The sequence below is a fragment of the Trachymyrmex cornetzi genome, unplaced genomic scaffold, assembly GCF_001594075.2.
Source record: "Trachymyrmex cornetzi isolate Tcor2-1 unplaced genomic scaffold, Tcor1.1 scaffold299, whole genome shotgun sequence".
In the NCBI taxonomy this organism is placed as follows: Eukaryota; Metazoa; Arthropoda; class Insecta; order Hymenoptera; family Formicidae; genus Trachymyrmex; species Trachymyrmex cornetzi.
In genome coordinates, this window is record NW_017297680.1 from 1,388,170 (window position 1) to 1,412,667 (window position 24,498).

Sequence of the window (24,498 nt, forward strand, 5' to 3'; positions counted from 1 at the left end):
GTCAATGGGCGAGTTCAAGATGGCAAAACAAGTAATTGGTAAGTAATTGGTTCTTACCTGTGGATCCAACCAATCATGTTTAATTACTTGGCGAGCAGATCTAGCCGCTTTGTCGACTTAAACGCGCCCATTGAAAACGCGCGGAGATTACTCTTTTTATTGGCTGCGCGTTCAGCAGAGAGAGCAGCTTTCCGACTGTTGTAAAATTCTTCGATACGGTTGGTTTTTGCTTTTCCTTATAAATCCAAATGTATAAACATAATGAAGAATTAATCATAATTAATCATAATTAATCATAATGAAGAATTTTACAACAATTGTAAAGCTGATCGCTCGGCGAGCAGGCTGGCAGTTTCGTCCGGCTACACAATATATAATTTCTGATAAGTTGAAATTCTATTCTCTAGCAGGCTAGCAGTTTTGTCCGGTTACACAATCTATAATTTCTGATAGGTTGAAATTCTTATTCTCTGTTCTCTGTTTCTTGTTCCTTTTATTGTGCGGAGCCCCTTAAATTCGCGGCCGCAACAATCGGATCGTCGTTGCGATTTCTGCCGTATCGACGGATTATAAAATCCCTGCGAATTTCCGGCCTCGCGGACGGATCAGTTTACGGCGCATCGTCGAAAGATCGCGCCTCGTTCGCCGTTTCCGCGTCCCGCGGCGCTCCCGTAGGGCCCCGTGTGCGTGTGCGAAAATAAAACCCCGGAGCCGAGTGGAAACTCCAAAATGGCGCGACTGCCAAGTGTAAACACCCAGTTTTGATGTCGGTGCAGAGTGTGGAAGTCGTCGTACGTTCGCGTCAATATTCTCTTGCGCCCCGCGTGCACCGTTTTTCCGTCGCATCGTGGCAACAGGAAATCCCGGCTGAATGTTCACGGTATCCTCGATCGCCCATTCTATTCCAGGTAAACCAGCCACGGGTTTTGTTACCGTTCGCCTCTACGTCCGCCCGCGTTTTCCGGTCGCCGCGGTCGGACCGACGCGTCGAAATTGCAATCTGCTTACTTTCCGCGTGGAAAACTCGCGACGAGTCTCTGGAAAATGGAGAGGATCGCTTTCCTACGATTTTTCTCCCCCGCTGCGCTCTCGCGTGCACACGCAATTCGGACGAGACTAGAGTAGTCGTAAGTTTGCTCCAGTTTGTCTTGCGGAGTGCAAGGGCAAGCCGTAGAGTGAATTTCGTTCAATCAAACAATAGATAGTGGTCTTTCGACTATCTTTGTATTAAACATAATAAAATACATAAAAATCTAGCTGCTATGGTTAGCGTTGTTTCACGATGACACAAACGCTGGCGGTAAGAGTTTGTTGCAGAGGTAGTAAATATTATTAAAACTGTTTGATAAGACAGAATCATTTTCTGATTCAGTTTTAATTTTAAAGATGGGAAAAGAAAGTAAAGTCTATTATAATATTGAATATATTGATTAATATTGATATAATCCTTGGTCTGTTTTCTATTCCTGCACTAGACTGCACTAGAAATCTCTTTCTCGCTTTCGACAAATATCAAACACATACCTATTTCATTTTAAGTTCCAAAAGTGTACACTGGTTCAGCCAGAAAACCGACCTCTAGATAGCATTGAATATTACAGAAATATTACATCATTGCCATGTGGCTGCGATATTGCTTTCCAGCAACATCGCAGCCACATGGCAGTGATGATGCAATATTTCTGGATATTCAATGCTATCTAGGATCATATCAATATTAATATCACCTATTCTGTAGCTCTTAATGACCGTATCATTACATTATCGTTGTGCATAGCTTTCTTACCATGTAAAAAACCTGTGGCAGTGACAATGTAACAACAGACCAGTTGCGGAATTCTTTAAACGTTCTATCGATAATTGTTGCTATCGTTAACTAGCGACAGCTAATGACAATCGCGTTGTCTTCTAGGATTATCTTGTCATTGATTATCACTTATAGTTAACGATAGCGCCAATCATTGATAAGACGTTTAGAGAATCCCGTTACAGGTAGCCCAAACATGTCCAATCCTTGGTATTGGTTTTTTAACTCAATCGTATTAGATCGTAATTCCTGAACAATTATTAACGTTCATTGTAAGATACGTATTTTGAAGTAATGTAAATTACATTAAAAATATATTCCATAGAATTAATTATAAATTTAAATAGAACTTGAAACAAAACAAGAAAATGAAATTCGAAACAAGATTTTGAGTTCTAATAGTAAGTTAAGTTCTATATCTAAATTCTGGAACATCTTTTTATGAAATATTATAAGAAAATTTATTGTCATATTAATGTATATTTTTTTTATTTTACATATAGGGAGTGACCCAAACAAAATGGCACAGAAGCGCAGTGCTGTTCATATAGGGTGAGTCATAAAACATATTCAACTTTGTATGAGATAATTTTTATCAATGTTTATTTTTACCAATATAGATTAATTTTAATTTCAATTATACTTATTTTTATTTCTTTCTAATTCTAGGAATTAGAAAAGAATAGAGAATAAGTTAAACCGAGATTAAAATTTACCTAAATTAGTAGACATGAATAGGACTCAAGTTTAAACATTTAATCGACTTGTATTTAAATATATCTTATCTTAATATTAGATATTATATATACTATCTGCGAAATGAAAACTTTACTTTGGTATATTTTTGTTAACAAAGACTTTTCTACTGATATACATTAATTTTAATCTCAAAATTTCTGTTTTTAGCGAAAAAGTTATGCGTAAAAATGTTTTTTCTTGAAATTTTTATCGACACCTTTTTAATTATAGAAAAAGAGTAAATTAAACCGAGATTGAGATTAATTTACATTGAAGGAAATGGGCATTAATAATATATATAGAAAGAAATTAAATAAAAATGTTAAAGAGACGTATTTTTACGCATATCGTTACTTTAATCTCTGTTCAACTTACTCTTCATCTTTTCCTAGTTTTATGAACTAGAAGAAGACGAAGAGTAAATTGAACCGAGATTTAAAGTTAATCTACATTGGTGAAGAAACGCGCGGTATTAAATAAATATTTGAAAAATAAAGTAGTTTTATATGACGTATTGTTAAAAATAGTAGAAATTTCGATCTGAATAAGTTTATGCGCGTTTGCATTTTTCGTATCGAGCGTTCGGGAAATCACGCAGGGGAAATGAGAGAAAAGATCGTCTGGAAAGACGTTTGCCGACGAAAATAGCCGCTTCGGCGTTAACGATCGCGGTGAAATTTTCGCCGTGCGGTTACATGCACGGCGAACTTGGTGTCGCGCGCTTGATTGACGCAGTTCCAAGAAATGATGCAGCGCCGGGATCAGTTACGGCGTTCACCACACATAATACGGTAGGCAATTCTCCGCTACCCCGGCTTACAATGCCGCTGCTCGGCCAATATGCGCCGCGGCGAGAGCGGGGCCCCGCGTTGCGACATCGTTCAAGAAAACGCTTCGTTATCGTAAGCGCCGCGTTACTTTTACCGGCGCGCACGAGTCTCTTTCTCGAAAATACTTTTCTGCCGCACGGCTTCGGCACGCGAAGTAAGCGCAAATGTCAACCGCCGTTGTATCAACACAGCACTCCCGCGACCCTCTTATATCGCCGTGAATTTCCGATCTACCGGACCCTGCTAACAGATCCTTTCGGTGCGATAAGACTGAATACGTACGCTCTGCTTTCTCTCTCTATATGTTACCATTCCCATTCATTCTGATATATATATATATATATATATATACTCTCTAAAACTTTTAGAGTGAATCTCACACTGAAGAGCGATATCTCACTCTTAAAGATTGAGAATTGACTTTTTTTTTAGACAGACTCAATTTTCATTCTTTAGAGTGAGATTTTACTCCAAAGAATATTTAGAGAATTTGTTTTTATCAATTTCCATTGTTTTATATACTATGTCGCTAAATAGTTGTTCATATTTTTACAATGTTGAGTTTAGAAATGGTTGGTAATTTCCGATGAGTTTGAAATAATCGAAAAAATTTCGAAGAAACTCCGGATACTTATTTTTGCTCTTGCACTAAATCTAAAACAAACTCCTGAGATGTTAACTCTCTAAATCTTTTGGGATAAAATTTTGTTTCAGAAGACTAAAAATTGAGCCAGTCTTGAAAAAAGAATAAAAATATTTTTATTCCTGAACAAAAATGGTAGATTTTCATTTTTTATAGGAGTGAGATTTCATTCTTTTGAAGTAAAATTTCGCTCTTTTGAAGGGTGTGAAAGTCACTTGAAGGAATCAAGTCTCTTTCCAAAAAAAAAGGAGTGAGATTTCATTCCTTTGAAGTGAACTCACTCCAAAAAAGTGAAAAGTTTTCATTCTTTTTTTTTTCAGAACTGGCTCAATTTTCACTCCAAAAAATTTAGAGAGAAGGTTTGGTTCTCCAATTGTCTTCATCAATAAAAAGTAGTAGTATAGTTCAACAATAAGAAATCTAATATTTTTTACTTCACTGGGTTTGTGTGTGGATCGATCCGAGATTGATTGATCCGGAAGTATCCCCATTAACTCGTTCAATCAGAAACCAAAGAGTCATTAATCGATCTTAGATCAGTTCAAACCCACTACAGTCGAAAACAACTTCAGATACGTGTTAACACGTTCTGTGCCAGGTCAATTTTGAGTGACTTGACCACTATACTACGTGGGTCATCGATGATCCATGGTATTTTTATTCGCATTTGTTGTATTTTTTAAATAACTATTTCAGTAATTTAAAAAAGTTACAAAAATTACTATTATAAAGCAAAAGTCTAATGTAGCAAAATTGTATCATGCAATATGATACGATATAGTATAATTATTTATTCACATACAATATTCAAAGTTACCTTTAATATTATTAAAGATAATTACATTTCTTTTTATAGCCAAAAGATCAAACGGCCTGAACGAAAAGTCCAACGTGGGTCACCGGTGATCCGCGTCACATGTCAATATATGTAATTTTTGTCATGAAATCAATATGAAAAAATAGAAAGAGTCCAGTCAATGTCTGGAAATAAGATCTCTCGAATTAATCTTGAAAAGGAATTCCCCAAAACGCCGTATCCTATCGCGAGCATACGAGCGAGTAAGCGAGTGGCGGCGATGCATCCCAGTTAAAAGTCGTGGCTTCGCAACGGTGGCTGTCCCGGGTTCTCTGGTGGGAGAAGTGATAGTCCTCACCGGGGTATACCGCAGCAGCACATTATGCGGCTATGGTGGAATCAGTCACTAGCGAGTTGTGGGTGGTGGCTAGTCGGCGACCCATCCGTCCGTCCGTCCGTCCATATATCCGTACGTGCGTCCGTGAAACGTGTTTCCGCATCGCTTTACCTGCGATCGTCATCGATTGTGATCGAGACCGCGACGCGACGATCGCCGACGCGTCATTATTCGAGAGTGCGTCGCAAGAATTTTGGCGCCGAAAATTGGACGCCCAATCGTGTGTATCATCGAACGTTCTTTCATTTGGCTCTCAATAAATCAAAACTACTATTTTTGAAGAAAAAATTGATCTTGATCAATCGTAGGATTTTAGCTGGAAAAATTTGAAGATCACATATAAATATTAAATATGGCAACTATTTTGATATTGAAAATTAAATATATGGAATTTATCATGTTAAATATGGATAATATTAAGTCACCTAATTGAAAAGGAATGATTTAATTATCACTGAATTACGAGGATTTTATTTCCAAGAAAAGCTTGCCTTTTATGAACTTTGCATTAGACACTGAATTTTGGACGAGGGCAAAAAACATATCTGTGTCACGATTTTATTGTAATTAAATTCATTAATGATTTTAAAGAGAAGGGACTCATTCTTTACAATTAACCACGATGTTGCTGAGGAATTTTGTAGCGCAATTTTACGCGGGAATTTGACGCATCCGTGATTTGCGTGCGTTTCTTGTTACGCGAGCTCAGCCGAGTTGATCTCGAATGAATGAAGAGTTCATTTTACGATGAAATAAACTTAACATAGGATTTGAATTTTCGACGTTGATTGCAAAAGATAAACGTTTCGCAGACCACCGTTCGCCATGTAATTTCCAATACAATGAGGATTTGAGTATGCACGATTAGATTCTCCATGATCAACCAGAACTATATCCTAAATATACGACGATTTTAGAGAAAATAAAACAGAGATTGATGAAACCTTCTTGAAGAATAAAAACTCAGGACGCATCTCCTGTAAGACAACAGGATTGGACGAGATTTAGCTTTGATCACGTAGGAAATTGCTCTACAGTCATTTCGTTTGAAGATAAGCTAATTTGCAACGCTTAACTCGCCGTGCGATCAATCGAATGGCTTTGAATTCTTCAGGATAAGTGATCGCGTACGAACCGCTTCAGCGATATGGCCGTCGCTCTGAGAAAACCGCGAGGCGAGAGAAAGATTAGTACGATTGTTTTGTGGATCATACGCTGCAGTGCGACGAAAGGAGCGTGCAAAATTCGGCGCGAGTGCAACGACGGTCCGACAAGGTCAAGAATCTCGTGACGTCCTCGGATTCGCGATCAATTCCTGGCCGGGGAGACTGGAAGATTTTTCTTCGGGAGTGGTACGAGACGATTGTGTTTCTAGAAGAGCAGAAAAGAAACAAACAATAGTTAATAGAGCGTAGGCGGGCAAGCTTGTTATTGGCAAGCGAATAGACTTCACCTCGTGAAAGTGGCCGGATTTGACGCTTTCGAAAACCGAAATCACCGCCGCGCCAGAGGTGTACTTCCGTAACGAGCTTCTTTTGCTTCTTCGTACTTTCTTTCTTGATCGATTAATCGAGCCGTCGCGTCGACTAGCGGAACACGAGGAATTTAGAGAGAAGCGACTCTTATTCGAATTCCGGCGAAACCCAGCGTGCAGAAAAGAAAGTCGCTCGTTTGCAACAGTAACAGCACATCCTCATGCGCTAACTTCGACAATTCGCTATGATATATGATTGGAGTAGATAAAAGCAACGGATGTAAAATTGGAATTCGTACGTATGTCGTAAAAAGGAACATATGAAAAGTGTGAGAACTTCTCAGTCGCAGATAAACGATTCCGGGAAATTGTAGGGACAATCCCAGATAAAACAACCGTTTTTGCTTATCTGTAGCTTCTTCACAAGATTGCCATACAATTCGTGGACCAAACATATGCAGTCTTAAATGATTAATCTTTAATAGAAAATTCCACTCGCAAGAGTTTATATGTTATCGGTAGGGGCGTTTCTTTCGTCACTATGTTAGAATAACTTTCTGAGGAGTTCAGATAACATAAGCGAATATAAAATGATTAAAGTATAAATTACTATTAAAATATACCACCGCGCTCTTTCAAGATCAGTGAAGAAGTACACGAGCGAACGTGAGTAGAATTTAGATACAAAGGCCTTCGAAACTGAAGTATCCCTGACTAACGCTGAAGAGGGAAACGCAAAGTATAAAACTGCTTCGTTGGTAGGCCGATGGTAGATCTACATCTTGCTCCAGGTAAAGAGATGACAAGATAATTCGGTGGAAGGTGAGCACAACATAGTCGAGCGGGTTTCTGCATCAGGAACCTCAAAATCGTGCATTCGACCTATTAAATCGTCAAGATACTTTTTTTTTATTTCGCGAAGATCGAAACACAAAATGACGAGATGCGATAAAAGAAATGAGGGCGAAAACCATCACGTTTTATCGTTAATTTCTTCCTGCGATCAGGATTAGAAGACTACGATGCATTTAGCGTGTATTTTGTCCATTCGAAGACTATATAATGAACTAATAACAAAAAGAAAGTACGGATATGGATATTGTGCGGAAGCTGTGAACGAAAACAATTTGCGTGAATGAATTATCTACTACAATAATATAATTTATTGTGCAATAAATTTTTGAGATCTCTAACAGAGAAGTGTATAAAATTATAAATTTCAAAAAAGCGCACCGGGACGAACAATTTTGGCGCGATAAGACGAGACAAGTCGTAATTTAATAGTATGATTAGCTTGATTAAGTTGATAATAGACGCAAGCGTACGAGTATTCTTGTGAGAAGATACAAGAGTGCATCGGTGAATAATCTTGAGACAATAGGACGACAAGTTGGTAATTTAAGCGCGGCTCGGTAACGATACAAGGAAGGTGCAACGACGATTTCCGTGAAACCGCGATAGTGTGTCTTGCGACAACGATATGGCGAGTTAGCTGGGTGCAGACTCCTCCTCGAGAGTGACACGCTTTATTCCGGTAATCGAGTCGACTGGCCGGAAACACCGCCAAAATAGAGTATCCCGGTAGCAGCGGCATGTACGGGGGCGGGTCGGCGGGAAGCGCGGGCTACGGGGTCGGTCTGGGACCGGGCCCTTCGCACTACGCGCCCCCCTCCGCCACGGTGGGCTACCAGTTGGGCCCGCCACCGCCACCCCCGCCCGCCTGTCCCGTCACCGCAGGAAGTCAACTTCTGTCTTACGGGCCCGACTTATCGCCCCATCACATCCAGCAGACCCACACGGAGACGCAGTCGAAAAGACGGAGGTAAAAAAGACTATTACTCTTCAAGCCTTGCGAAGTGTGTCGTTATATTTTTTTCTCCCTCTTTCTTTAGAGAGCACGTACATTTATATGCGCGCGTAGCGTAATTCTCCAGTTTACATGCTCCCTCGTTTATCTGTAAAAATATATACTGGGATTGGACGGATTATTATTCACATTGTTTATCTTTTTAAACCGTTCAAACGTGCTTTATATGCAAACATATGATGTAAAAATATTTTTTACGGCGTAGTTATCAACTTGATACTTTTCATGACCTTTATCTATATCGTACTTTGCGCGAATTTCGATTGCGGCGATATTTTCGCGAATGTGTAGATTTTAAAGCGTATAAACTTTTTGCCGTCTTAACATCTCACACACCTTTAATTAGCGCCCGCCACATTGCAATTCATCGGTCGAGTCATTCTGACGTGGTGCCAACAATTCGCAGAATGTACTTGTTTCGCGATCGCACAGTAAAAAAAAAGAAAGGAAAGAAGAGAGAGCAGCGCACAAATTACTTTTGAATTTAAATAGCTTGATTATCGACAAATTTTTGGCATAAAAGGAAAAAAGTATTGTACATATCGAATAGTTGATAAATTTTGAAAACAGATTTTTTAGTATATCTTCTTCAATAATATTATTATCGATCATTGTACTGAATTATGAAATTTTGCTGGAACAAAAAATAAAAATTATAAGAATTAAATTAAATAATTAATTTGAATGAAAAAACTTTGCTCTAATCAGTACCATGTTTTTATTCGGTTTACAAATAGGTATATTGTGTTTGTATAAGAGTTAATTCGATAAGGAAATACAATCCATCAAAAGCAAAATGTCACTGCTGACAGAAATGTTAAAAATGTACAGCTTTACGTTGCGTAATTTTAATCCATACCCGTCATCGTCGTGTATTATTGTTGGTCTTTATATGGAATGTTATTGCGGAATCAGCAAGTTTTCATCCGTATCAGCACGTCGACAGACAGCTCGCGTAACAATTTTGTTTTTCGCTGCAACTGGCTGGATTTCAATGCACTCATCGAATGCACTCGACAATGGAAAAAGTTCGACATATAATAATTTCTATGCGCGTACAATTACTGATTACAGTATCTTTCTCATTTTTCTTAATTTTATCTCTTATTAATACCTTTTCATTGTTTTCAGATAAGACTTAATTGTTCTAAACATTTTTCCAAGTCAGTTACATTTTCCTCCGTATTCTAGTCGTAACCTTCCATTCGCGTATTTTCCATTTAGACTCGCGTTTCTACGATGGGATGAAAGGTCGATCCGTCGAAAATAGCAGCCGGTTCTGTTCAGGGGTGAACGAGTGCGAAGGGGAGCATCTCTCCCTTTTCTCTCGTTCAGCCATTATATTCTCCGACACACTTTCAACGAATCCAACGCAGTCACGCGTCATTGATCCTGGCTTCGTCTCTTAACAGTCGGACGTACACGTGTCACGACATTCCTGCCGTTCCGTTGGCAGCTTTAGGCCGCATATTGCTGTCCGATTAGTTGGATCGCACGGCGACGATTTGCGCGAACTCGAGGATCCGTGGCACGGATGTTTACTCACTTGTTGCTTTCTCTCCAGGGAGGTGTGCGGCTGAAGTGAGAATTTTCAATAGATTCATACCTCGTCCTGATGCTCGATCTGAATTATTTTATTAGATACCGAATCAGCGTTGAATTTTTTCTTAAAAAACGTAACGTAAGGATTCGTGAAGTGTCGAAAGAAAACGCGAAAGTAAACGCTTTTGGTAGACTTTGCTATACAAATGGTTCTTATTTTAGAATTAACTGTTAAATTATCACTTAATACTAACTTGATATTCCGAAAAATATGTTTATTAGGTACATAATTTATAATTTAAGGAAATATACTTTTTTTATACTATTGCGAATTTTTCTGAATTTTAACGAAAGATGATACATATATGCTTCCTTTTTTAGCTTCTTAGTATTTACATTTTCCAACGATAAAAAACGTTGTATAGTGAGATAATACAGTGCGATTTCCTTGATGCAGGCTTGAACTGCATTTTTAATCGAATTTGAATCACTCGTTTTTTGCAGTGTACTCCGCACATAAAGATTGACACGTGTATCTTGTATAAAAAAAACTTTTCGCGCGCAGCCTTGAAAGAAGCGATACTTGGGTACAGTCATCGAAACAACGATAACAATAATCTCTCGGAACCATAACGAAACTCGTGGCGAGACGATATTATGAGAAGGATACTCATAATTATAGTCCTAGGCACGTGCGACGCGATAAGCCCAGATATCTAAAAATATATATTAACAAAATTGTCGTCGCGCGATAGGCGTGAATTTTATCGATAATTGCGATGGACGTTTTATAATGTGACCGATAAGTTTTATTGATAGATAAAACAGGATTAATTAGCGAGATTAAAAACTTCGTCTGTATTAAATACTACATAGACGCTTTGTTGGAGAGTGGTAGCGGGAGTTTTTACGATGCAAATGTAATCCAAATAGCATTCGCATAATTGGAACGTATGTTAAAATGATTACTGCGCGCAATTAACATCGAACAGCAACGGAGGGGGCGTGCATTTGATATGTGCATCCTTGCACGCACACGCTAATGCAAAACAAAGTACGTTTACAGGCGGCTCTGAATCTGCAACCGTGAAGGACAAACGCGAGCTCGGCTTTTTATAAAAATATTATTAAAATTATACATTAAAAGCTAATTCGAAAACAATGAATGAATAAAACGAAACATCTATCTTTCTGTTGATGTCTTATGTTAGTTGATATATGTATGTCAAACGATATATATACTCTAAAAAATATCGATGTGAATTGAACACCTCTGGTGTGAATTTGTCAATTGGTCTATATAATTCTCACTGTATTAATATTAACACCAACAGTCAGAATTATAGACATCGTATGGGTGTTAAATCCGCACTATGCTGATGTTAATATTAACACCATCATGGTGTGGATTTAAAACCCTTGATGTTAAATCCACATCATATTCGTATTAATTTTAACACCAATATTGTGAGAACCATATTTTTTAAAGTGTATTTTCAAGTATGTTCTCTTAAATTTAAATATAGGTTTTGAAATTAAAATATTAGGTCTTTTCGTTATTTGTATGTAATTAAAAATCGCTCTTTATACTGTATATTTGCAGGAATATCCTTACCATATTTTCTAAAACTCCATTGAAAATAATGATCGTCAACGAAAAAGAATCTCTAATGAGTATAATTAAAAACCGGTATGCGTGTAATTGTTTTCAATCGAGCGCTGCTGCCGCTGTTGTTACAAAAGCGAAAGAAGTCTCGCGATGGGCGGCGCGCAACCTTACTTCCTCGAACACTAATGAGGTGTTACGCAGTAGCGCATTGCTGTGCGTTCGATTTGCTCGTCCTCGTGCAGGCGCGAGGTGCGACGCACTGTACGCCACGGGGGCAAACAAACTGCCGTCGATCGCTGAAGCGCGCGAACTAATGCGAAGAGCTTAGCGCCGCGCGTGCGGATGGTGCACTCACGTGCGGGCGCAGGCACGCGGCAAAACCCGCTCGCAGCGGAATTCGTCACGTAGCGGAGATTTGCGGCCGGCCCGGTCCAACGCAAATCCACGTGACCGATTACCAGATCATTACGTTACGCAATAACGTCGTTTCCTGAATCCCGCCGCCTTTGCCCTGCAGACTCGGCAAGTTGGCGAATTCCATTGTGCAAAAGAAAAGAAAAAAAAAGAACGCGCGCCAAATTCTATGTGCAGGATAATTCGGTCATTTAAAAAATTAGAAGAAGATTAAAAAAGAGAAACATCCTTAAGGAAATGTAGACTCTTTCATGTACCTATACTTTACTATATTTTTTGAACTTTGACATTTAATTTGAAAAATTGAAATATTGTGAAAAGAATCCTGATTAAATTCCATTCAATTTTTAGTTAACAAAAGTTTAATCGAAATAGAGTTATTCGAATGATTAATGACGTCAGTGCGATTGAGAGAATTACAAGTAAGTTTATACCGAGGGGGTAACCACTTAATGTAATCGTGGGACAGAATTCTCGAAATCATTATAAAATTTATATAAAATCTCTATGTATAATCCGATAATTATATATGCAACCACGAGAAATCATTGTATAATATTAAATAAAATCGTATATTTTACCAAATTACTTCATAGTAGTGAAAAAAATTATTCGTAATCAGATGAAATCATGTAAAATCTGTGGGACAATATTTCAGCTAGTGGTTACCCCCTTGGTTTATACAAATTATTCGCCTGTGATTATCGGCGTTATATTCGTCCTCATGCCAGCATGATATTTTTCCGCACGTTTCTGCCGCGAGAGTCGTTGAACCGGATGGCTTGGCGCCGAGGAAAGTGTGTTTCGAGATTGAAGCGCGCGTATTATTTTCATTCATAATTAAGACCCTGTTAGTAACGCTCCGTAAGCGCGGAACAGCCTGTGATGCATATTTATGTCATACACGATCGACATGCATCTGGACGCACCGTGCGCACATAAAGGAACTGTTGAATGAATCTTTGCCAGAAAAAAAGAAACAAACTGAGAGCAAGAAGTTGGAATTCTTTGCTTTTCACTATCGAAATTATTGTAACAGAAATAAATTAACATTTAATAATTAATAAATTTGTCTAGATTTTCGTAATAGATATAAATTGAAAACATAATATATCGTATAATTAGATATAAAGTAAAACTTGGAACTCTTTTTTTTCTTTAAAAATCACAATATATTGGCTTAAATTATAAACAGTAAACAAAGAAGCAGTTAGCCACACGCAGGATTTCAGTAGCGAAAGTCATATATTTAAAACATGCCTAATTGTTAAAGTATACATTCATAAACGTTTCGGCCAAGATATCTTCAGTATGTAAAATGTATAAATATAAAAAGTAGTCAAATACAGGAACATTAAATCAAACGTGTTACAATTGTCAGTCACGATTATTACGCACAGATAAATTAATAACGACCAAAACGAGCATACAAGTTGTTAGATTACAATAAAAATATATATTTGAGATACAATATCACTCAATTCTTATAAATTAATACGTTTTGACTTACAGAGACTTCTTCAGTTAAACATACATTCATACTAATCTAATAATCTAACCGCAATTAAAAAACGAAACTACACGGAGAGAATTTTTCGTTATTTTTTACCGCAAACTTCATTACAAATTTCATCATGTTTGGTAATAAGCTTGGGACAACTTGACAATGAAATATTATCAGTAACGATAGATTTTTTGAAATATACAAGAGACTTTTTATAAATGATGTAGTAAAAATTATAATGCAGATTGTAAAATGTTTTGAAGTGGGTAAGTTCTAGCGTAGCTAGAGACACACTCGACAACGAAAATAACCGATAAATATCGATTACAGTCGATCAATTACTATATTACATGGTAAAATTATAAGCGACTAAATCAGATTAAAAATGATAAAAATTGTATAAGCTATTTTATATATTCATGACTACTTAGCATCTATACTATGTTGTCCCACTATTATCATGATTTTCAAGCTAAATTCTAAGAGAAAATTCTCTCCGTATAATAACATAATTGTATCATAAGCAACTAAAGTGTTATCCCACCATGTTCATAAGGATATCGTCATGATGTTATACGATATAACTAAATCTCGCCCTTGAACGAGAGTCGTTATCTTGTTGTTTCGCTTTGTCAAATAATCGAGCGTGTTATATTATTGTATAAATATAATTCTTGGATATGGACAAAGTTAGAGCTATTATATAATCAAATCCACATTTTGTAGTTGTCAATGATAATACAATACGTTGATGTAAATTTGTAAGATATAAGAAACTCGGAATTATAATCAAAAGATCCATAAATTAATTCGGCAAAATGAAAATGTTTCTTAAAAGTTAATCTTCTTCATATTTGGTCAATATGTTAATAATCGCCGTGTGATCACATAATTTCTTTTTTTTTAAACATGTACAATAAGTAATGATATAATATAGGTATAATTAATTTAAAGAAAGAAAAACTGCTCACCGTCTACAGCGCAAATTCCCAATTGCTTGTTTATATGATTTTTTTTGAATAATTTCTTTTCTTCCTCTTGTATTATTATCTATCCAAAATAAGAGAAAGAAGAATCCTATTTTTAGTCAAAAAGCGGATTTTGATGCTTAATAATAATATTCATATGTAACTTTGCAAATATATTTATTTTTCAGTTTTGTAAACTACATTGATTCGATTTGTCGGACTTGAAACGTAATTATAAACTGAAATTATAAATATTATCGCAAAGTTTATAGAAAAATGTATTTGCTTTGAATATTATCAAACACAAGATTCCTCGACCGAGAATAAAATTCTTTCTTTTATTTGATTTATTCTTGTTTAATTTTTACTTGTAATTATTATTTATTATTCTGTGATATAGATATTTGTAAATAAGTAATACAAAAGTACGAAGTGATAAATATAATATTAAAAGATAGATGTCCAGTACGGAAGGAAGGCAGATGGAAAGTAGTCATGTATGTTACTGTTTGTTGTACGCACAAAAGTACTAAACGACGTGCGCAATTAAGTCGATTTCTCGTTTCCTCTTCCTTGTGTGTCGATTCGCGTGACTTTCCGCTCTAGGCGAACTACCCGCCTTAGACAATAAGAATTTTCTCAGGCGTGAAAACGGTCGAGTTTCTGATCCGTTCCATTCGGGCGTGCGTTGAAACAAAGTCGAGCAGAATCTCAACATAATTCACCTATATATCACTCGATGAAATAAAAGAATTTTAGGAATTAATGCAAAGAATAGAGCACTACAATTCAATGAAATTACACGGAAAAACAATATGATAAATTTATGAGGGATCCACATATTTGTTGGCGTCAAAAATCTGATATTTTGATATCAATATGACATCAAAAATGATGTCACGGATCAATAGCGATAATTAATGACATTAAGAATCTTTTGCCTTTAGCAGCAAACTACTTTAAACTTAAGTGGCGTCTACAATGAAATTTGAAGGCTTAAAACTTAACCTTTAAACTCTAAGCCGTAAAAAATTGACCAATTACAATCAGATGTGAGGAGAATACTTGACTATGATTGATCAATTTCTTACGGCTTAGTGTTTAAAACTTAAGTAATTCTACGCCTTAAAATCTCATTGTTTATCATTTAGAGATTTAAAACAACAAAATTCTAAATGCGAGGTCGACAATCTATGAACTACAGAAATTGTCGATTTCGTAGTTCAATTCCTGTGTTATCAGAGATAATGTCAAGATATCAAAAGTCACAGAAACGCAAAGATTTATTGTGTCAAGGGTGCATGGTATCAAGAATCTATGAAAATATTCAGAATTTAATGAAACAATGAACCCAAGGCTTTTGATATCAATCAAATTATCTCTGATACCAAGAATTTACCTCGATAGAATGTTATAAGCGTGCATGTAACAAACGATTAACAAAGAAGCGCGTGTAACAAAGAAGCTTGGAAATTATCTGATAGGTGAGAAAAAAAACGAGTTGAAGGCAAGTTAAAATTCTTTGCTTTTCACCATCGGAATCATCGTAACAGGAATGAATCAACCTCTCAAATGAGATCCAAATTGATAACAAACTATACATAAGAGAGATTTATCTTATCAAAAATTATATGATAAATCAAATTTTATCGAAAAAATTGAATTTTCTTTATATAATTATATATCACGAAAGTTTTGCACTTGATTTAAAATAACCAAATTACTTTGCGCGTTTATTAGTGAGATTCTTTATATTTATATATCCGTATGTACGAATTCCAGATCCATAACAATTTATATTTCTCTCCCGAGATCGAATCGATCACGCGATGCCTCGGGCATTCAGATCGATGAACGTCCAACGATGGTGTGTCTCGTAGCGCCGATCGACTATCCAACACCTAAGCGGCTATAGGTGACGTAATTTTTTCATTACGAGAACGGTAATGCCGGCGGCCAGGCTCGCATATTAAGGGGAAAACAGCGTGGCTATTGGTGGGCCTCGCGCACTGCCGCCGCAACGAGGGGCGGTCCATCGTTCTTCGACTCCGCGACTCTTATCCGTTCTCCAGCGACCTTATTGGTCACCACCTCCTCGATCGTTCCTGCCGACCCTCGTCGTCGCCGATCGCCGTGACGATTTTCCATGGCCCGCGATCGATCGGGATGCATCCGTGCTCTCGTACTACCGAGATCTTCCTCTTCTTTTCTCATCTTTCTCTTTCGTTGCTCGCTGAAAATGCCCGGCGATCCTTCTCTGAATTCTCTGGACGTGTGAAACTCGGCAGATTTATAAAACAAACGAAAATGATTCTTCCGTGTTTTCTGTTTGCGTTGATATACACTCGAGTTTATGGTGACAAATTGAAAAAAATGACACGATTAAATGAAGTACTTTGGAAATATTTATTTTGTATAACTGGAAAATCGTGAATTACATTATCTTAACGATTTAATTAATAAATATCTATGTATTTAAATATTTAATATCATTTTATCTTGCTGTAACAAATACAGTATCTTCTTTTAGGAAATACTCGGACGTTAAGCGCCGTGCAAAAGGAGTAGATGTAACACGGATCTTAAGAAATAGCGAATATAAATGCAAGAATATGATCGTAGATGAAAGAGAGTGGGTAGGAGGAAACGAGAGGGTCAAGTCGTGACTTCGGCGCCATACGGAAAAATGCAAAAAGGTGCCACCGTAAACTGGACACGTCACACGAATTCCTCTTCTTTTTCTTCTTCGAGCATCGTGTTTCTTTTTTTCTGGCTGGCTCTTTAAATTCTCAGAAGAAAGGTGCAAAACTGACGACAAAGCTCAAAAACATGTGTATTTTTATGATGACCAAAGTATTAATTTTTTTTTTATAATTTGTATTTTTACAGATTAACATATATATCTTTCCTTAACACGATTAATAATTGATAACTAACAATTAAGTTGAACTTGTGTTTTTGTATTTGAAGTAATTAATAATTTCATAATCATAATCAATTCGTAATGTTTTTCATTCTTATTATATAATATTTATTATTTTTTTAATAATTGTCGACCAATCATTGTCAGTTTTATTTATTAAATATTTCATAAATATACGTGCTATATATTATAGAATTATCTTAAATATTCACATATAACATTTTACCACTATATGAAATAATTATATATATAGAATCATATATAATGTTATATTAAATACACACGTAATTATCAATCTTGGACTAAGAAAAGAGCTTAAGAAAAATTAATATCAGCTATGTTTCGTTATAGCTCGAACCTTCACGGGCTATCGTCTCATTAAATTATTAACCCATTATATCTAAACGGAAATACATTGTAGCTGTACCGCGTGCGCATATCGCAATACCAGATACATGTGTCCGCTCTCTCAGGCGACGGTATACCTTATTCTCGCGCAGCACAGCTACATTAAAAGATACGACAGTTTACGACGGTATCGCGATAGCAAAGATAACGATCGCCGTGTATACCTAAGTATCGGCACTTTTGTTCCCACGGTTTTCGCGACGTATACAAATTATCGGGCGTTCCGGGGCGCGTACACGAGGAAATAGAGCGGGGGCTGCCTCGACCCCTCTCTCCTGATCCCGTTGCGAATTTACTTATATATTGCACGTGGAGAGCATAAAACAAGACAAAAAGGAAGAAAGAGAGAGAGAGAGAGCAACCAACCAACCGTAACTGAGCACCGCGTCTGTCCGGTCCTTCAATCGGCACCGCCGAAATTCCGAACTGGACTGCCCAAATCGCCTCTGTGTCAAGGGTCAAACTACCGTAATGGTAGAGCGGCATCAAAGCCGCGTATCTTTTCTCTCGGATTTGCGTCCAGTTTCAGAAGCGCATTTCCCGATGAATGTAGATCTTATCTAGCAATTTTTTAATTTTCAAAAACATTCTGTAGGAATTATCCAGTAGATTACGATTTAACCACGTTGCTTACGTTGCTGAAACTTCATTCAATAGTTTAATGTCAATAATGTAAATTATACGTATTAAAATATTAAAATAATTCCGTACTTATATTCTTATTCTTGCAAAATTATAGAAAAACGTACATATGTAATGCTGAAATTAGTGCCGAAGTTTTTCTGATCAAGATTTGCTCTCTTTGTAATTGCAGAAAAGTAATTAGTAAAATTTTCTGATCAGCATTCACTAACATTATGTATATATTTTTCGATGTAACGCGCAATCATAGAATGTTGAACATGACATTTAATTATAAATCGATTCTTGCCTTACGTTCTATACAAGAAAATATATGTCAAATAATCATATATTACAAACTTTATATGTCTGACAATATAATGATCAAGGCATGACAGATACCTTTTCGTAAAGGTTAAATAAGGATTTGACGCAATGTTAGGTGTAAGGTAAACCGTTTCAACAAAATGTAATCTTTTTTTTCACTCTTTTTAAATTATAATTGTATTCTCAAGATTATTTTAATATTATTTGGCATACGTAGAGAGATTAGGTATCGAGAAACTGGATTGCTCGTTCGTCATAAATAAATCCCGGTGGATAGAGTCGCTAAAACCTACTGCGCGAGATTTTCTATTTGCGAAACATCTATTAAGTCGACGTAATACTGCGCTGCGCATCATTATGCGCTTCATACATCTCCCTGTCACACATTTATCTCTCTCTCGCCTTCGGCTGCCTTTTTCCCCATAATTTTCACTTTATCGTTGCTCTACTCCGGATACTTTCATCTAGAAGGATAGAAAGGGAGGGGATCGGAATTTATAGCTTCATTTTCCTCATATTCGTTTATGATGTAAGTTAAGGATTTTATATATACAGTGGATGAGGATTAAATTGAAATAACATCTGATGCATGGAATCCGTGGTATTCGTTTAACAGATGAAAATATTCAAGATTTTAATACAAAAATAAATACAATTAAAATATAATTAAAAAATAACGAACGAGACATCTTACAGAAGAATCGTCGAAACTGCACCTTCGACTGTTAGATGCGGAAATCATAGCTTCACTCTTCGATTCGTAGCGAACGTTCACGATCGATTTGCATAGATTGCTTCTTTTCTTCTTCTAAAACTTCAGCATACCCCTGAGGCTTTGCTCGCCCGCTGCAAATACTTCTCGACGTCGTCGACTTCATCGCTTGCGAAGCACGCATACGCGTCCGTTAAGTCGACGTAATACCACGGGGCGCATCATTATGTACTCCATAAGTCTCCGCGACTCCCCCTCCTCCCTCTTTTCTTTCTCTCTCTTGTTCCTCTCGCTCTCTCGCGAAGAGGAAGAGGAGCAGGAAAAAAAGGAACGCGGAGAACGTGGGGACTAAGGGAACCCAAGAAGGTTCCCGCGCAGGAAGATGAAGGAGAGGGAGTAAAGGAGTAATGGGGGAGGGGGGGCTTTCTCTCTCTCTCAACCCCCCTCGCGCTCTCGCGATACCCGGATACACTCGCTGCCAGGCCCTACACCATCCCTACCTCGGGTCTGTTGGGTCCTACGGACTTTGCGACGGGGAAACGTAAGAGGGAGGGCAAAGAGGCCGTACACCGTCTCTTCAACGCGACGTTCACCGGTGAGCGAGCCTCGCGGAGGGATACACGAGCGCGGGGTAGGACGAAGCAGAGGGTCAGCGGGTAGAAGGGTGCTGGTGAGTAAAGGGGTCTCGCTTTTTCGCTCAGGGTCAGAATCGTACATCACCCGCGCGGACGCTGTGCAATACAGACTGACGATCGGCCGGATTTCTGCGCGCGAGCCTGGAGTCTGCTCTCGCAATGAGAGCATAATTTTCTATCGCGTTCGGTAGAAAGACGGTATACACGCTCTCCTACGCCGGTAATGAGACGATCGGTGACGGATTTATCGGTGCTATCCTCATCCTTCTTCTCTCCCACTGTTCTCCGAAAGCGACTCGTAGACGCTGTCGCTCCCGGGCTTCGGTGAATTCAACGCTATAATCGACTGATATCGACGTAATAATCGCATATCTCATTTCGATCTTTTTAAGGATTAAATATATAATAATATATACTAACCCCCCGATGAATAATTATATTTGATATACATCATATCATACGTTTATATATCGTATATTTATATAATTATTCTATATAATCATCAGTTTATATAGAATTATGAATTATGATCAATTAAGGATGTTTTATACGCATTTTCAAAATGATAACAAAATTATGAAAAAATTATAGGTTATTCTAAATTACGTTTAAAAATAATATGACTTTGGTGACGGTTTACTATCTGCATCATAAGTTATATTAAATAGTATATATATATACGGAGAGAGTTTTTTCTTAGAGGTTACCTTGTAAATATGATAGTCTTGGGACAACATTGTATTTCGAAGAATTTTAACGCAAATCTCTCTCATTCATTAATAAAACTACCATAAAGTATAAAATAAGTTTGATTAATTTTACTGAAGTGCATGATAAAAATCTTTAAAATATTGTATTGTACCATAACTACGATATTTTCAGGGTAAATTTAAAAAAAAATTATCTCCATGTAATATATTTTTTAAAACTGCTCTAATAAAAATGTATGGAAATGTATTATAAAATAAATATATATGACAAAAATCTCAATTCTTTAATATAAGTACATAATGTATTCAAGATTATTTATGTATAGAATTATATTGCGATGCATGAACTAGTTACTCAGTAAATAAATAAAATATTTATTTGTTCTATATCTCTGTAACTAATCAGTAAATTGCAATGAAACCTTGCATAAGTTACTTTGAATATTTAAAGAACTTATTAAAAAATTTAGATTTTTGTTATCATTTTTAAAATTTGAATTTTTAATAATAAATAAAATAAATAAACGACAAAATGTGTTATTAAATAAAAATGTAATCTTATTCACATAACTTTTATATGTACATAGTTTGTTTGAAGTGTAAGTATTAAATACATTTCCAAATTTAATTTTCTTTGCAGGGAACGTGTGATACATCCTTAAAAAGATATTTTACGGAAAGAATAAATTTGTCGAAATATCTAAAAATTTAATTGTAAATATATATTTAAAGATACTTTTGTTAGACCATGAAAATAATTAGGCTGAACATGATGAGCAAAAAGTTTTGACATTCTAGCAACCAGTTTGAGTGCCTATAATTTTATTATTTTGCTGGTCCAACAAATTTATTTTCAAATCTGTATCTAGCTAAATTTTCAGATACTTCAGTAAAATTGTTCTTTGCATATAGAATCTCTTTACGTAATGATAAATGTTATATAACAAAAATGAAATAGTCGACTATTATTCTTTTCCTCGAAAAATCATGTTAATCATTAAATAATCTAATAATAACTTTATATTATGGAACGAACAATTGCGGATTAAGAAAGATTAAGTTTCTTTACGATATGTTATAAAGGAAAGATAATTTGTTGCTCTTGTGTTCAAAATATCTTATTAATGATTATAATGATTCAACGATAACTTGAATGAAAAAGTCGGAATGAATGAGTGTGAATATCGTGCATCATATTCTTGTCGTCACTTATTGTTACGAGCGTTCTAGATTTAAAGGAGGGAGAAAGGCCGTCGACAATCCTGCCAGTGACCAATTTTGGAACGTACGGTCACGTTTGGCTGTCCGGAAGCGATTACACTTTACGTATCGGTGACGCGACGCACGCGGAATTTCTATTATTTGTTCCTTTCGGGTGCTGAACTCGGCTATCCACATCCATTTATCCTTAACAGATTGGTACCTAAAGAAAAAAATACATTCTTTTATACGTTCTTTTATTTAACTTAATCTGTTTTCAGGCATCAGTAATTGTCACACGACAGTATTCCATGGAGCATTTAAATAATGAAACGAAATTAAAACAGTAGACGGATTTATTAAGTTAATTTATTGTTAAAATAATCAATATCTTGATACAAGATTTGATAAACAAGGACTTGTCATTACATGAACTAATGCACTTTTGATTTATTTTGCAGATCTGATGAAGATGATCCGAGTGGCTGTAAATATAGGAGACTGGACGATGACAACGTCCAGGACAAGGAGAGGTTTGCCAGGTGAGTGTTAGGCTTAGTTCAACGACTAAATTACTAATAATATAACGATTTCATATTGTAATAATATAACTAATATTTTAACCGAACAATTGCGTTTCTGCCAACGTATTTTCAATCAAATTTTCAATCCGATTTTACAATTTCTTTTTACTACCATTTTCAGTCCAACTGCAGAGCTCGATTATGTTAGTCAAACATTTACGAAAGTTCGAAGCGCAGACACTTTTCTTTCTCTTTCTCGACCGTCTCTCTTTGGCGTTTGTTAATTCGCCTCACGAAACCGCGGCTCAATATGTTTCACCGGTACACCCTGTACATACGCCTTCTTCAAGTACGAGAAGGTACATACATACCTACATAATACCGGGCAATGTGAGGAGCCGATAGCGGAATGGGAAGCCCTCGAGGCTGCTCCAGCGTGGGAACATAAAGTACTTATACTCGCGCCGGAGTGCGCGTCCTTCAAGTCCGTGTACAACGAAAGAGACACGGTACTTTGATTCCCTTCCGAGATATTTCGGCTGGCACGGGCATTAAATTCGCCGGACAAAAGCCGGAAAATAATGTACAACGTGAGACGCATAACTTACGTATAAAATATGGCTGCTCTCCCCAGACGCCGTGAATAAAAATCTACATGAATCAAAATCCTCGAGAAATTTTCTACATCCAGTGTATACAATTACGCAGGATATGTCACAGACAAACGTTGCGTGTTTCTTTTCAACAGATTCTTCGATGATATATATATTTTTTTAATTAAAATTTTATGTCAGTTTTAATCTAACATCAGTAAAGAGCAGAATTTTAATTTAATTATTGAAATTCTTGATTTTTTAATTTATTGTTTAACATCAATATGAACAAAAAGATCACGTGTTTACTTTTGTTTTTACTTGCATTTCATCAATTAAAATTGAAAATAAATCCATAACCTAGCCGACGTGATCGAATAAAGACGATCTATCTCGATTGATTGACTTATCAATAGAAGAAAGGTAAAAAAGGGGTTCGGAGGTTGAACCTACCGCGTGTAACATTGATCGGTCGTGACTCAGCCCGCTGCTTTGTGTAACGTGTGTATGATGTTACGTCTCTATTAAGCACTGGGCCTACGGAAGAAGATGCTTCCCTACCTGATATAATCATGGTGTAAAGCCGATCATAGGTAACGTATTCGAAAAACCGAGTATACGTATAAACGCGATTCCGTACGAAGGCAGTCATACTCAATGCACGTAGAACTCGCGTTGATTCTCGCGCATTGTCTTGTTATTCACATTATCTAAAATTAAATAAAATAACGAAATCACGATAGGCAGTAAACCGAAAGAGATAAAATTATAGAGAACTCTTAATCAGAACTAAGGAATCTTAATGTTGTGTTAACTTTATACACGCAAAATTATATTAGATTTGGTTATGCATATCAAACTGTTGAAACGAAAATCATTACAGAACATTTTTCTTCTTACTTTTCTTTTTGTGTGTTATCTAGAGATGCAAGGAGCTCGGTTTTCAACACGCGCTATTACATATATGGTCACACTTACATCCATATAAATTTCGCGTTTGTGTTCTTCAACGCATGCTACAATTTCGCCGTATATATCTGAAGCTACTCAGTGCAAGATGTAACAAAGTTACATTCCTCTTTCTGTTTTTCTGCAACTAGAAGATGCAATCATCTTTCGTTTCACTGAACGAGATTAAAATGCCGCATCTCTCTCTCTCTCTCTCTCTCTCCCTCTCTTTTACGATTTTTATTTACTATACATAGTACATACCTGCAAAATGATAGCACGGAATTGCTCGCGAGCGTTCCTCGCGT

The 24,498-nt window shown here is 36.6% G+C and overlaps 1 protein-coding gene across 5 annotated transcripts in view; it reads left to right on the forward strand.

Moving 5' to 3' along the window:
• The first annotated feature begins 699 nt into the window (after positions 1–699).
• tgo (Aryl hydrocarbon receptor nuclear translocator homolog tgo) overlaps positions 700–24,498 on the forward strand; it is a 43,045-nt gene continuing 19,246 nt past the window's right edge. For 3 of the 5 annotated variants that reach the window (XM_018509438.1, XM_018509439.1, XM_018509440.1), the window contains exons 1-2: positions 8,168–8,507; positions 22,587–22,667. In XM_018509438.1, coding sequence (XP_018364940.1) covers positions 8,278–8,507; positions 22,587–22,667 — 311 coding nt within the window. In that variant the 5' untranslated portion in view covers positions 8,168–8,277. Of the gene's footprint in view, positions 909–2,310; positions 2,360–8,167; positions 8,508–22,586; positions 22,668–24,498 lie in introns of those variants that run through there. The other 2 variants (XM_018509441.1, XM_018509437.1) reach the window with 2 other exon arrangements.